Source organism: Oncorhynchus tshawytscha, unplaced genomic scaffold (genome assembly GCF_018296145.1).
Source record: "Oncorhynchus tshawytscha isolate Ot180627B unplaced genomic scaffold, Otsh_v2.0 Un_scaffold_3215_pilon_pilon, whole genome shotgun sequence".
Lineage (NCBI taxonomy): Eukaryota > Metazoa > Chordata > Actinopteri > Salmoniformes > Salmonidae > Oncorhynchus > Oncorhynchus tshawytscha.
Window position 1 is genome coordinate 89,984 of NW_024609515.1, and position 15,111 is coordinate 105,094.

Below are 15,111 nucleotides of genomic sequence, written 5' to 3' on the forward strand. Positions count from 1 at the left end.
AAGGCGTTTGGTCGGTATTTAAGGTGTTGGGTCAGTATTTAAGGTGTTGGGTCCTTACTCGTGATGGGTGCAGTGATGAGGTACCAGGAAGTAGAGTTAGGTCAGTATTTAAGGTGTTGGGTCAGTATTTAAGGTGTTGGGTCAGTATTTAAGGTGTTGGGTCAGTATTTAAGGTGTTGGGTCGGTATTTAAGGTGTTGGGTCGGTATTTAAGGTGTTGGGTCAGTATTTAAGGTGTTGGGTCAGTGTTGGGTCAGTATTTAAGGTGTTGGGTCGGTATTTAAGGTGTTGGGTCAGTATTTAAGGTGTTGGGTGTGTTGGGTCAGTATTTAAGGTGATGGGTCAGTATTTAAGGTGTTGGGTCAGTATTTAAGGTGTTGGGTCAGTATTTAAGGTGATGGGTCAGTATTTAAGGTGATGGGTCAGTATTTAAGGTGATGGGTCGGTGTTGGGTCAGTATTTAAGGTGTTGGGTCAGTATTTAAGGTGTTGGGTCGGTGTTGGATCGGTATTTAAGGCGTTGGGTCGGTATTTAAGGAGTTGGGTCGGTATTTAAGGCGTTGGGTCGGTATTTAAGGCGTTGGGTCCTTACTCGTGATGGGTGCAGTGATGAGGTACCAGGAAGTAGAGTTAGGTCAGTATTTAAGGCGTTGGGTCCTTACTCGTGATGGGTGCAGTGATGAGGTACCAGGAAGTAGAGTTACGTCAGTATTTAAGGCGTTGTCGGTATTTAAGGTGTTGGGTCCTTACTCGTGATGGGTGCAGTGATGAGGTACCAGGAAGTAGAGTTAGGTCAGTATTTAAGGTGTTGGGTCGGTATTTAAGGTGTTGGGTCGGTATTTAAGGTGTTGGGTCGGTATTTAAGGTGTTGGGGGTATTTAAGGTGTTGGGTCAGTATTTAAGGTGTTGGGTACTTACTCGTGATGGGTGCAGAGTGATGAGCTACCAGGAAGTAGAGTTAGGTCAGTATTTAAGGTGTTGGGTCAGTATTTAAGGTGTTGGGTCGGTATTTAAGGTGTTGGGTCGGTATTTAAGGTGTTGGGTCGGTATTTAAGGTGTTGGGTCGGTATTTAAGGTGTTGGGCGGTGTTGGGTCAGTATTTAAGGTGTTGGGTCAGTATTTAAGGTGTTGGGTCAGTATTTAAGGTGTTGGGTCCTTACTCGTGATGGGTGCAGTGATGAGGTACCAGGAAGTAGAGTTAGGTCAGTATTTAAGGTGTTGGGTACTTACTCGTGATGGGTGCAGAGTGATGAGCTACCAGGAAGTAGAGTTAGGTCAGTATTTAAGGCGTTTGGTCGGTATTTAAGGTGTTGGGTCAGTATTTAAGATGTTGGGTCCTTACTCGTGATGGGTGCAGTGATGAGGTACCAGGAAGTAGAGTTAGGTCAGTATTTAAGGTGTTGGGTCAGTATTTAAGGTGTTGGGTCAGTATTTAAGGTGTTGGGTCGGTATTTAAGGTGTTGGGTCGGTATTTAAGGTGTTGGGTCGGTATTTAAGGTGTTGGGTCAGTATTTAAGGTGTTGGGTCCTTACTCGTGATGGGTGCAGAGTGATGAGCTACCAGGAAGTAGAGTTAGGTCAGTATTTAAGGTGTTGGGTCAGTATTTAAGGTGTTGGGTCAGTATTTAGTGTGTTGGGTACTTACTCATGATGGGTGCAGAGTGATGAGCTACCAGGAAGTAGAGTTAGGTCAGTATTTAAGGTGTTGGGTACTTACTCGTGATGGGTGCAGAGTGATGAGCTACCAGGAAGTAGAGTTAGGTCAGTATTTAAGGTGTTGGGTCAGTATTTAAGGTGTTGGGTCAGTATTTAAGGTGTTGGGTCAGTATTTAAGGTGTTGGGTCCTTACTTGTGATGGGTGCAGTGATGAGGTACCAGGAAGTAGAGTTAGGTCAGTATTTAAGGTGTTGGGTCGGTATTTAAGGTGTTGGGTCAGTATTTAAGGTGTTGGGTCAGTATTTAAGGTGTTGGTCAGTGTTGGGTCAGTATTTAAGGTGTTGGGTCGGTATTTAAGGTGTTGGGTCGGTATTTAAGGTGTTGGGTCAGTATTTAAGGTGTTGGGTCAGTGTTGGGTCAGTATTTAAGGTGTTGGGTCGGTGTTGGGTCAGTATTTAAGGTGATGGGTCAGTATTTAAGGTGTTGGGTCGGTATTTAAGGTGTTGGGTCGGTATTTAAGGTGTTGGGTCGGTATTTAAGGTGTTGGGTCAGTATTTAAGGTGTTGGGTCAGTATTTAAGGTGTTGGATACTTACTCGTGATGGGTGCAGAGTGATGAGCTACCAGGAAGTAGAGTTAGGTCAGTATTTAAGGTGTTGGGTCAGTATTTAAGGTGTTGGGTCGGTATTTAAGGTGTTGGGTCGGTATTTAAGGTGTTGGGTCAGGTATTTAAGGTGTTGGGTCGGTATTTAAGGTGTTGGGTCGGTGTTGGGTCAGTATTTAAGGTGTTGGGTCAGTATTTAAGGTGTTGGGTCAGTATTTAAGGTGTTGGGTCCTTACTCGTGATGGGTGCAGTGATGAGGTACCAGGAAGTAGAGTTAGGTCAGTATTTAAGGTGTTGGGTACTTACTCGTGATGGGTGCAGAGTGATGAGCTACCAGGAAGTAGAGTTAGGTCAGTATTTAAGGCGTTTGGTCGGTATTTAAGGTGTTGGGTCAGTATTTAAGATGTTGGGTCCTTACTCGTGATGGGTGCAGTGATGAGGTACCAGGAAGTAGAGTTAGGTCAGTATTTAAGGTGTTGGGTCAGTATTTAAGGTGTTGGGTCGGTATTTAAGGTGTTGGGTCGGTATTTAAGGTGTTGGGTCGGTATTTAAGGTGTTGGGTCAGTATTTAAGGTGTTGGGTCCTTACTCGTGATGGGTGCAGAGTGATGAGCTACCAGGAAGTAGAGTTAGGTCAGTATTTAAGGTGTTGGGTCAGTATTTAAGGTGTTGGGTCAGTATTTAGTGTGTTGGGTACTTACTCATGATGGGTGCAGAGTGATGAGCTACCAGGAAGTAGAGTTAGGTCAGTATTTAAGGTGTTGGGTACTTACTCGTGATGGGTGCAGAGTGATGAGCTACCAGGAAGTAGAGTTAGGTCAGTATTTAAGGTGTTGGGTCAGTATTTAAGGTGTTGGGTCAGTATTTAAGGTGTTGGGTCCTTACTTGTGATGGGTGCAGTGATGAGGTACCAGGAAGTAGAGTTAGGTCAGTATTTAAGGTGTTGGGTCGGTATTTAAGGTGTTGGGTCAGTATTTAAGGTGTTGGGTCAGTATTTAAGGTGTTGGGTCAGTGTTGGGTCAGTATTTAAGGTGTTGGGTTAGGGTATTTAAGGTGTTGGGTCGGTATTTAAGGTGTTGGGTCAGTATTTAAGGTGTTGGGTCAGTGTTGGGTCAGTATTTAAGGTGTTGGGTCGGTGTTGGGTCAGTATTTAAGGTGATGGGTCAGTATTTAAGGTGTTGGGTCAGTGTTGGGTCAGTATTTAAGGTGTTGGGTCGGTATTTAAGGTGTTGGGTCGGTATTTAGGTGTTGGGTCAGTGTTGGGTCAGTATTTAAGGTGTTAAGGTGTTGGGTCAGTATTTAAGGTGATGGGTCAGTATTTAAGGTGTTGGGTCAGTATTTAAGGTGATGAGTCAGTATTTAAGGTGATGGGTCAGTATTTAAGGTGATGGGTCGGTGTTGGGTCAGTATTTAAGGTGTTGGGTCAGTATTTAAGGTGTTGGGTCGGTATTTAAGGCGTTGGGTCGGTATTTAAGGCGTTGGGTCCTTACTTGTGATGGGTGCAGTGATGAGGTACCAGGAAGTAGAGTTACGTCAGTATTTAAGGCGTTGGGTCGGTATTTAAGGTGTTGGGTCAGTATTTAAGGTGTTGGGTCCTTACTCGTGATGGGTGCAGTGATGAGGTACCAGGAAGTAGAGTTAGGTCAGTATTTAAGCGTTTGTTCGGTATTTAAGGTGTTGGGTCAGTATTTAAGGTGTTGGGTCGGTATTTAAGGTGTTGGGTCAGTATTTAAGGCGTTGGGTGGTGTTGGGTCAGTATTTAAGGTGTTGGGTCAGTATTTAAGGTGTTGGGTCCTTACTCGTGATGGGTGCAGTGATGAGGTACCAAGAAGTAGAGTTAGGTCAGTATTTAAGGTGTTGTTCGGTATTTAAGGTGTTGGGTCAGTATTTAAGGTGTTGGGTCCTTAGTGATGGGTGCAGTGATGAGGTACCAGGAAGTAGAGTTAGGTCAGTATTTAAGGTGTTGGGTCAGTATTTAAGGTGTTGGGTCAGTGTTGGGTCAGTATTTAAGGTGTTGGGTCGGTATTTAAGGTGTTGGGTCGGTATTTAAGGTGTTGGGTCAGTATTTAAGGTGTTGGGTCAGTATTTAAGGTGTTGGGTCAGTGTTGGGTCAGTATTTAAGGTGTTGGGTCGGTGTTGGGTCAGTATTTAAGGTGATGGGTCAGTATTTAAGATGTTGGGTCAGTATTTAAGGTGTTGGCAGTATTTAAGGTGATGGGACAGTATTTAAGGTGATGGGTCAGTATTTAAGGTGATGGGTCGGTGTTGGGTCAGTATTTAAGGTGTTGGGTCAGTATTTAAGGTGATGGGGGTGTTGGGTCAGTATTTAAGGTGTTGGGTCAGTATTTAAGGTGATGGGTCGGTGTTGGGTCAGTATTTAAGGTGTTGGGTCAGTATTTAAGGTGTTGGGTGCAGGTGTTGGGTCAGTATTTAAGGTGATGGGTCAGTATTTAAGGTGTTGGGTCAGTGTTGGGTCGGTATTTAAGGTGTTGGGTCGGTATTTAAGGTGTTGGGTCGGTATTTAAGGTGTTGGGTCAGTGTTGGGTCAGTATTTAAGGTGTTGGGTCGGTGTTGGGTCAGTATTTAAGGTGATGGGTCAGTATTTAAGGTGTTGGGTCAGTATTTAAGGTGATGGGTCAGTATTTAAGGTGATGGGTCAGTATTTAAGGTGATGGGTCGGTGTTGGGTCAGTATTTAAGGTGTTGGGTCAGTATTTAAGGTGTTGGGTCGGTGTTGGTCGGTATTTAAGGCGTTGGGTCGGTATTTAAGGCGTTGGGTCGGTATTTAAGGTGTTGGGTCCTTACTGTGATGGGTGCAGTGATGAGGTACCAGGAAGTAGAGTTACGTCAGTATTTAAGGCGTTTGGTCGGTATTTAAGGTGTTGGGTCAGTATTTAAGGTGTTGGGTCCTTACTCGTGATGGGTGCAGTGATGAGGTACCAGGAAGTAGAGTTAGGTCAGTATTTAAGGTGTTGGGTCGGTATTTAAGGTGTTGGGTCGGTATTTAAGGTGTTGGGTCGGTGTTTAAGGTGTTGGGTCGGTGTTTAAGGTGTTGGGTCGGTGTTGGGTCAGTATTTAAGGTGTTGGGTCCTTACTCGTGATGGGTGCAGAGTGATGAGCTACCAGGAAGTAGAGTTAGGTCAGTATTTAAGGTGTTGGGTCAGTATTTAAGGTGTTGGGTCGGTATTTAAGGTGTTGGGTCGGTATTTAAGGCGTTGGGTCAGTATTTAAGGCGTTGGGTGGTGTTGGGTCAGTATTTAAGGTGTTGGGTCAGTATTTAAGGTGTTGGGTCCTTACTCGTGATGGGTGCAGTGATGAGGTACCAGGAAGTAGAGTTAGGTCAGTATTTAAGGTCAGTATTTAAGGTGTTGGGTCAGTATTTAAGGTGTTGGGTCCTTACTCGTGATGGGTGCAGTGATGAGGTACCAGGAAGTAGAGTTAGGTCAGTATTTAAGGTGTTGGGTCAGTATTTAAGGTGTTGGGTCAGTGTTGGGTCAGTATTTAAGGTGTTGGGTCGGTATTTAAGGTGTTGGGTCGGTATTTAAGGTGTTGGGTCAGTATTTAAGGTGTTGGGTCAGTATTTAAGGTGTTGGTCAGTATTTCAGTGTTGGGTCAGTATTTAAGGTGTTGGGTCGGTGTTGGGTCAGTATTTAAGGTGATGGGTCAGTATTTAAGATGTTGGGTCAGTATTTAGGGTGTTGGGTCAGTATTTAAGGTGATGGGACAGTATTTAAGGTGATGGGTCAGTATTTAAGGTGATGGGTCGGTGTTGGGTCAGTATTTAAGGTGTTGGGTCAGTATTTAAGGTGTTGGGTCGGTGTTGGATCGGTATTTAAGGCGTTGGGTCAGGTATTTAAGGCGTTGGGTCGGTATTTAAGGCGTTGGGTCGGTATTTAAGGTGTTGGGTCGGTATTTAAGGTGTTGGGTCCTTACTCGTGATGGGTGCAGTGATGAGGTACCAGGAAGTAGAGTTAGGTCAGTATTTAAGGTGTTGGGTCCTTACTCGTGATGGGTGCAGTGATGAGGTACCAGGAAGTAGAGTTACGTCAGTATTTAAGGCGTTGGGTGTATTTAAGGTGTTGGGTCAGTATTTAAGGTGTTGGGTCCTTACTCGTGATGGGTGCAGTGATGAGGTACCAGGAAGTAGAGTTAGGTCAGTATTTAAGGTGTTGGGTCGGTATTTAAGGTGTTGGGTCGGTATTTAAGGTGTTGGGTCAGTGTTGGGTCAGTATTTAAGGTGTTGGGTCCTTACTCGTGATGAGCTACCAGGAAGTAGAGTTAGGTCAGTATTTAAGGTGTTGGGTCAGTATTTAAGGTGTTGGGTCCTTACTTGTGATGGGTGCAGTGATGAGGTACCAGGAAGTAGAGTTAGGTCAGTATTTAAGGTGTTGGGTACTTACTCGTGATGGGTGCAGAGTGATGAGCTACCAGGAAGTAGAGTTAGGTCAGTATTTAAGGTGTTGGGTCGGTGTTGGGTCAGTATTTAAGGTGTTGGGTCAGTATTTAAGGTGTTGGGTCAGTATTTAAGGCGTTGGGTCAGTATTTAAGGCGTTGGGTCGGTTTTTAAGGCGTTGGGTCGGTATTTAAGGCGTTGGGTCGGTATTTAAGGCGTTGGGTCGGTATTTAAGGCGTTGGGTCGGTTTAAGGCGTTGGGTCAGTATTTAAGGTGTTGGGTCAGTATTTAAGGTGTTGGGTCCTTACTCGTGATGGGTGCAGTGATGAGGTACCAAGAAGTAGAGTTAGGTCAGTATTTAAGGTGTTGGGTACTTACTCATGATGGGTGCAGAGTGATGAGCTACCAGGAAGTAGAGTTAGGTCAGTATTTAAGGTGTTGGGTACTTACTCGTGATGGGTGCAGAGTGATGAGCTACCAGGAAGTAGAGTTAGGTCAGTATTTAAGGTGTTGGGTCAGTATTTAAGGTGTTGGGTCGGTATTTAAGGTGTTGGGTCGGTATTTAAGGTGTTGGGGGTATTTAAGGTGTTGGGTGCAGTATTTAAGGTGTTGGGTCGGTGTTGGGTCAGTATTTAAGGTGTTGGGTCGGTATTTAAGGTGATGGGTGCAGAGTGATTTAAGGCGTTGGGTCAGGTATTTAGGTGTTGGGTCAGTATTTAAGGCGTTGGGTGGTGTTGGGTCAGTATTTAAGGTGTTGGGTCAGTATTTAAGGTGTTGGGTCCTTACTCGTGATGGGTGCAGTGATGAGGTACCAGGAAGTAGAGTTAGGTCAGTATTTAAGGTGTTGGGTACTTACTCGTGATGGGTGCAGAGTGATGAGCTACCAGGAAGTAGAGTTAGGTCAGTATTTAAGGCGTTTGGTCGGTATTTAAGGTGTTGGGTCAGTATTTAAGGTGTTGGGTCCTTACTCGTGATGGGTGCAGTGATGAGGTACCAGGAAGTAGAGTTAGGTCAGTATTTAAGGTGTTGGGTCGGTATTTAAGGTGTTGGGTCGGTATTTAAGGTGTTGGGTCAGTATTTAAGGTGTTGGGTCAGTATTTAAGGTGTTGGGTCGGTGTTTAAGGTGTTGGGTCGGTGTTTAAGGTGTTGGGTCGGTGTTTAAGTGTTGGGTCGGTGTTGGGTCAGTATTTAAGGTGTTGGGTCCTTACTCGTGATGGGTGCAGAGTGATGAGCTACCAGGAAGTAGAGTTAGGTCAGTATTTAAGGTGTTGGGTCAGTATTTAAGGTGTTGGGTCAGTATTTAGTGTGTTGGGTACTTACTCGTGATGGGTGCAGAGTGATGAGCTACCAGGAAGTAGAGTTAGGTCAGTATTTAAGGTGTTGGGTACTTACTCGTGATGGGTGCAGAGTGATGAGCTACCAGGAAGCAGAGTTAGGTCAGTATTTAAGGTGTTGGGTCAGTATTTAAGGTGTTGGGTCAGTATTTAAGGTGTTGGGTCCTTACTCGTGATGGGTGCAGAGTGATGAGCTACCAGGAAGTAGAGTTAGGTCAGTATTTAAGGTGTTGGGTCAGTATTTAAGGTGTTGGGTCAGTATTTAAGGTGTTGGGTCAGTATTTAAGGTGTTGGGTCCTTACTCGTGATGGGTGCAGAGTGATGAGCTACCAGGAAGTGGAGTTTGGACTGCTTCAGGAGAGACATCTTGCCCATTTTCTTTTTTTTTGCATTTTTCTTCTTCGCTCCCTTCTTCTTCCCTTTCTTCTCGACTTCCCAGTCTTCGTCTTCCTCATCCCTCTCTCTCTCCTCCTCTCCCTCAGTGTTTCCCAGAGGTTCCAGAAGCGATGTTGTTTTTGGTGTAGGCCGAGTCTTTGTGGTAGCTGGTGTTTTTAGGGTGGCCTGTGCTGGGGTTTGGGGGGCCCCCTCTCCTTCCCCTCCCCCCCCTACAGTGCGAAGCCGGTCTGATCGCTCCTGCTCTTCACGAGATGTCGAAGCAGATCAGACTCGTCGACGTGCAGATGGCCGAGGTACTTAGTGGTCCTCTGACGACCCTCGTCTTCCATGAAACCCTGAGGTGACGGACACAAGGACAACACACACAATTGTCTATTTCATTTATTTTTTCCATAAAACATGGGAAAAATTACATTTACAGACAGACAGACAGACAGACAGACAGACAGACAGACAGACAGACAGACAGACAGACAGACAGACAGACAGACAGACAGACAGACAGACAGACAGACAGACAGACAGACAGACAGACAGACAGACAGACAGACAGACAGACAGACAGACAGACAGAGAGTTCAATCAGCTTCGACATGACAGACAGACAGACAGACAGACAGACATGACAGACAGACAGACAATGACAGACAGACACAGACAATCAGCTTCAACATGACAGACAGACACAGTTCAATGACAGACAGACAGACAGACAGACAGACAGACAGACAGACAGACACAGTTCAATGACAGACAGACAATCAGCTTCGACATGACAGACAGACACAGTTCAATGACAGACAGACACAGTTCAATCAGCTTCAACATGACAGACAGACACAGTTCAATGACAGACAGACACAGTTCAATGACAGACAGACACAGTTCAATCAGCTTCAACAGACAGAAAAATGACAGATCAATGATGATCTATGACAAAACAACGGTGACATCACAGTAGATGACATTTCCGTGTATCTATTTATGTAATGTACACACACACAGACACAGACACAGACACACACACAGAGACAGACACACACAGACACAGACACACACCACACACACACACACAGATTTTACCTTGATCATGTCTGTCCTCTCCAGCAGTCGGCAGATCATACGAGACTCCAGCTTGCCGATGCACATCCTCGCACGCAACGCACTCTGAGAGATGCCCTTGGTCCCGCAGGACACAACTAGATCAGCCAATCACAAAGCAGAGAGTAAGACACTCGACCAATCAGAAAATGGAACCGTTTCCTGTCTTTAAAAAAATTTATTAAAAAAAGGAAAATATATCTATTTCTACAACAATATTTTGGCCAATAAGAAAAGAGCAAACCAGAACGTACTGATCCCATAGGCCTGTGAGAGGAAGTCTCTCTCCATGATCCGCCCCTCTGTGGGGACGGTCTTCCTATTTGCTCCTCCCCCATCATCATCGTCGTTATCATCGTCATCCTCAGCCTCGACCACCTCCTTCCTCACGTAGGGTTTGATTAGCTTCAGACAGCGAGCCACCACCTTGGTGCCTAGAGGAGAGGAGACAAGGGGTTAGGGAACAAGGTGGCCTCAGTGAGGAATCAGGGAATCAGATAGAACAAAGGGCATCAGAGAACCAGCTGTCAGACTAGCGTCTAGGAGAACCAGCCGTCAGACTAGTGTCTAGGAGAACCAGCCGTCAGACTAGTGTCTAGGAGAACCAGCCGTCAGACTAGCGTCTAGGAGAACCAGCCGTCAGACTAGCGTCTAGGAGAACCAGCCGTCAGACTAGTGTCTAGGAGAACCAGCCGTCAGACTAGTGTCTAGGAGAACCAGCCGTCAGACTAGTGTCTAGGAGAACCAGCCGTCAGACTAGTGTCTAGGAGAACCAGCCGTCAGACTAGTGTCTAGGAGAACCAGCCGTCAGACTAGTGTCTAGGAGAACCAGCCGTCAGACTAGTGTCTAGGAGAACCAGCCGTCAGACTAGTGTCTAGGAGAACCAGCCGTCAGACTAGTGTCTAGGAGAACCAGCCGTCAGACTAGTGTCTAGGAGAACCAGCCGTCAGACTAGTGTCTAGGAGAACCAGCCTCAGACTAGTGTCTAGGAGAACCAGCCGTCAGACTAGTGTCTAGGAGAACCAGCCGTCAGACTAGTGTCTAGGAGAACCAGCCGTCAGACTAGTGTCTAGGAGAACCAGCCGTCAGACTAGTGTCTAGGAGAACCAGCCGTCAGACTAGTGTCTAGGAGGCCGTCAGACTAGTGTCTAGGAGAACCAGCCGTCAGACTAGTGTCTAGGAGAACCAGCCGTCAGACTAGTGTCTAGGAGAACCAGCCGTCAGACTAGTGTCTAGGAGAACCAGCCGTCAGACTAGTGTCTAGGAGAACCAGCCGTCAGACTAGTGTCTAGGAGAACCAGCCGTCAGACTAGTGTCTAGGAGAACCAGCCGTCAGACTAGTGTCTAGGAGAACCAGCCGTCAGTAGTGTCTAGGAGAACCAGCCGTCAGACTAGTGTCTAGGAGAACCAGCAGTCAGACTAGTGTCAGGGGCCTCAGACTGTCTAGGAGTTGTCAGGCTAGTGTGTAGGGTACATTCCTGGGGGGCCTACTGTAGGGTTGAGGTAGTGAGGTAGTGTGTAGGGTACATACCTCTCCTGGTATCACAGGGGCCTACTGTAGGGTTGAGGTAGTGTGTAGGGTACATACCTCTCCTGGTATCACAGGGGCCTACTGTAGGGTTGAGGTAGTGAGGTAGTGTGTAGGGTACATACCTCTCCTGGTATCACAGGGGCCTACTGTAGGGTTGAGGTAGTGAGGTAGTGTGTAGGGTACATACCTCTCCTGGTATCACAGGGGCCTGCTGTAGGGTTGAGGTAGTGAGGTAGTGTGTAGGGTACATACCTCTCCTGGTATCACAGGGGCCTACTGTAGGGGGTTGAGTAGTGTGTAGGGTACATACCTCTCCTGGTATCACAGGGGCCTACTGTAGGGTTGAGGTAGTGAGGTAGTGTGTAGGGTACATACCTCTCCTGGTATCACAGGGGCCTACTGTAGGGTTGAGGTAGTGTGTAGGGTACATACCTCTCCTGGTATCACAGGGGCCTACTGTAGGGTTGAGGTAGTGAGGTAGTGTGTAGGGTACATACCTCTCCTGGTATCACAGGGGCCTACTGTAGGGTTGAGGTGTTCAACTGGTTTAATGACCACTTGGACCAGTTTGGCTGCTTGCATGTACTGATACATACGCTTGAAGGTCCTCTCACTGATACTCTGCAGAGAGAAAACACATTGATACACACACTCTAACCTCACACTGCTGATACACACTCTCTAACCTCACACTGTCCTGATACACACTCTCTAACCTCACACTGTCCTGATACACACTCTCTAACCTCACACTGTCCTGATACACACTGTCCTGATACACACTCTCTAACCTCACACTGTCCTGATACACACTCTCTAACCTCACACTGTCCTGATACACACTCTCTAACCTCACACTGTCCTGATACACACTCTCTAACCTCACACTGTCCTGATACACACTCTCTAACCTCACACTGTCCTGATACACACTCTCTAACCTCACACTGTCCTGATACACACTGTCCTGATACACACTGTCTAACTCTCTCACACTGTCCTGATACAGGTCTAACCTCACACTGTCCTGATACACACTCTCTAATCACACTGTCCTGATACACACTGTCCTGATACACACTGTCTCTAACCTACACACTGTCCTGATACACTCTCTAACCTCACACTGTCCTGATACACACTCTCTAACCACACACTGCTGATACACACTGTCCTGATACACACTGCTGATACACACTCTCTAACCTCACACTGTCCTGATACACACTCTCTAACCACACACTGCTGATACACACTGTCCTGATACACACTCTCTAACCTCACACTGTCCTGATACACACTCTCTAACCTCACACTGTCCTGATACACACTCTCTAACCTCACACTGTCCTGATACACACTCTCTAACCTCACACTGTCCTGATACACACTCTCTAACCTCACACTGTCCTGATACACACTCTCTAACCTCACACTGTCCTGATACACACTCTCTAACCACACACTGTCCTGATACACACTCTCTAACCACACACTCTCTAACCACACACTGTCCTGATCCACACTGTCCTGATACACACTCTCTAACCTCACACTGTCCTGATACACACTGTCCTGATACACACTCTCTAACCACACACTGTCCTGATACACACTCTCTAACCACACACTGCTGATACACACTGTCCTGATACACACTCTCTAACCACACACTGTCCTGATACACACTCTCTAACCTCACACTGTCCTGATACACACTCTCTAACCTCACACTGTCCTGATACACACTCTCTAACCTCACACTGTCCTGATACACACTGTCCTGATACACACTGTCCTGATACACACTCTAACCTCACACTGTCCTGATACACACTCTCTAACCTCACACTGTCCTGATACACACTCTCTAACCTCACACTGCTGATACACACTCTCTAACCACACACTGCTGATACACACTGTCCTGACTCTCTAACCACACACTGCTGATACACACTATTTAACCTCACACTGCTGATACACACTCTTTAACCACACACTGCTGATACACACTATTTAACCTCACACTGCTGATACACACTCTATCCACACACTGCATGTCCTGGTACACATGCATACAAGGTCCGCTCAACGATGCAATGTTGACTGGAACACAGAGGTCTCACCAGTTGGTCTCGTAGTGTGATCATGGAGGCTGTGTGGTTGGGCGCCTCTGACAGGAGGTTAGAGGTCAACTCCATCAGGATATCATACTTACTACGCCTGGAGAGACAGAGAGAGACCCAACCAAATCATGAGAAAACAAAAAGATAATTACTTGACACATTGGAAAGAATTAACAAAACAACAGAGCAAACTAGAATGCTATTTGTCCCTAAACAGAGAGTACACAGCGGCAGAATACCTGACCACTGTGACTGACCCAAACTTAAGGAAAGCTTTGACTATGTACAGACTCAGTGAGCATAGCCTTGATATTGAGAAAGGCCGCCGTAGGCAGACATGGCTCTCAAGAGAAGACAGGCTATGTGCTCACTGCCCACAAAATGAGGTGGAAACTGAGCTGCACTTCCTAACCTCCTGTCCAATGTATGACCATATTAGAGAGACATATTTCCCTCAGATTACACAGACCCACAAAGAATTCGAAAACAAACCCAATTTTGATTAACTCCCATATCTACTGGGTGAAATTCCACAGTGTGCCATCACAGCAGCAAGATTTGTGACCTGTTGCCACAAGAAAAGGGCAACCAGTGAAGAACAAACACCATGGTAAATACTAGAGGTCGACCGATTAATCGGAATGGCAGATTAATTAGGGCCGATTTCAAGTTTTCATAACAATCTGTATTTCTGGACACCGATTTGGGCCCCCCAATTTTTTTTACACCTTTATTTAACAAGGCAATTCAGTTAAAGAACAAATTCGTATTTTCAATGACGGCCTAGGAACAGTGGGTTAACTGCCTTGTTCATGGGCAGAACGACAGATTTTTACCTTGTCAGCTCGGGGATTCAATCTTGCAACCTTACAGTTAACTTGTCCAACGCTCTAACCACCTGATTACATTGCACTCCACGAGGAGACTGCCTTTTACGCGAATGCAGTAAGAAGCCAAGGTAAGTTGCTAGCATTAAACTAATCTTATAAAAACAATCAATCATAATCACTAGTTAACTACACATGGTTGATGATATTATTAGTTTATCTAGCGTGTTCTGCTTTGCATATAATCGATGCGGTGGCATTCGCGAAAAAAGACTGTCGTTGCTCCAACGTGTACCTAACCATAAACATCAATACCTTTCTTAAAATCAATACACAGAAGTATTTATTTTTAAACCTGCATATACCTGCGAACATGAATTTCTTTTAACTAGGGAAAATGTGTCACTTCTCTTGCAACAGAGTCAGGGTATATGCAGCAGTTTGGACCGCCTGGCTCGTTGCGAACTAATTTGCCAGAATTGTACGTAATTATGACATAACATTGAAGCTTGTACAATGTAACAGGAATATTTAGACTTTGGGATGCCACCCGTTAGATGAATACGGAACGGTTCTGTATTTCACTGAAAGAATAAACGTTTTGTTTTCGAAATTATAGTTTCCGGATTCGACCATATTAAAGACCTAAGGCTCGTATTTCTGTGTGTTATTATGTTATAATTAAGTCTATGATTTGATATTTGATAGAGCAGTCTGACTGAGCGGTGGAAGGCAGAAGCAGGCTCGTAAGCATCCATTCAAACAGCACTTTAGTGCGTTTTGCCAGCAGCTCTTCGCTGTGCTTCAAGCATTGAGCTGTTTATGACTTCAAGCCTATAAACGCCCGAGATTAGGCTGGTGTAACCGATGTGAAATGGCTAGCTAGTTAGCGGGGTGCGCGCTAATAGCGTTTCAAACGTCACTCGCTCTGAGACTTGGAGTAGTTATTCCCCTTGCTCTGCATGAGTAAAGCTGCTTCGAAGGTGGCTGTTGTCGATGTGTTCCTGGTTCGAGCCCAGTTAGGAGCGAGGAGAGGGACGGAAGCTATACTGTTACACTGGCAATACTAAAGTGCCTATAAGAACATCCAATAGTCAAAGGTATATGAAATACAAATGGTAGAGAGAGAAATAGTCAACATGTCA

At 45.7% G+C, this 15,111-nt stretch overlaps 1 protein-coding gene and 1 long non-coding RNA gene across 2 annotated transcripts in view; one reads left to right on the top strand and one right to left on the bottom strand.

Annotated features, from left to right (window-relative positions):
• The window catches only part of LOC112238770 (general transcription factor 3C polypeptide 1), a 103,885-nt gene that overhangs the window by 82,485 nt on the left and 6,289 nt on the right, over positions 1 to 15,111 (bottom strand). The window contains 6 exon segments of the mRNA XM_042315650.1: positions 8,284 to 8,583; positions 8,586 to 8,712; positions 9,461 to 9,576; positions 9,733 to 9,912; positions 11,508 to 11,631; positions 13,140 to 13,236. Coding sequence (XP_042171584.1) covers positions 8,284 to 8,583; positions 8,586 to 8,712; positions 9,461 to 9,576; positions 9,733 to 9,912; positions 11,508 to 11,631; positions 13,140 to 13,236 — 944 coding nt within the window.
• Positions 6,633 to 7,199, top strand: LOC121845000. The gene is made up of 3 exons (XR_006082265.1): positions 6,633 to 6,646; positions 6,998 to 7,089; positions 7,142 to 7,199. It is a non-coding gene; the product is annotated as an uncharacterized LOC121845000 (long non-coding RNA).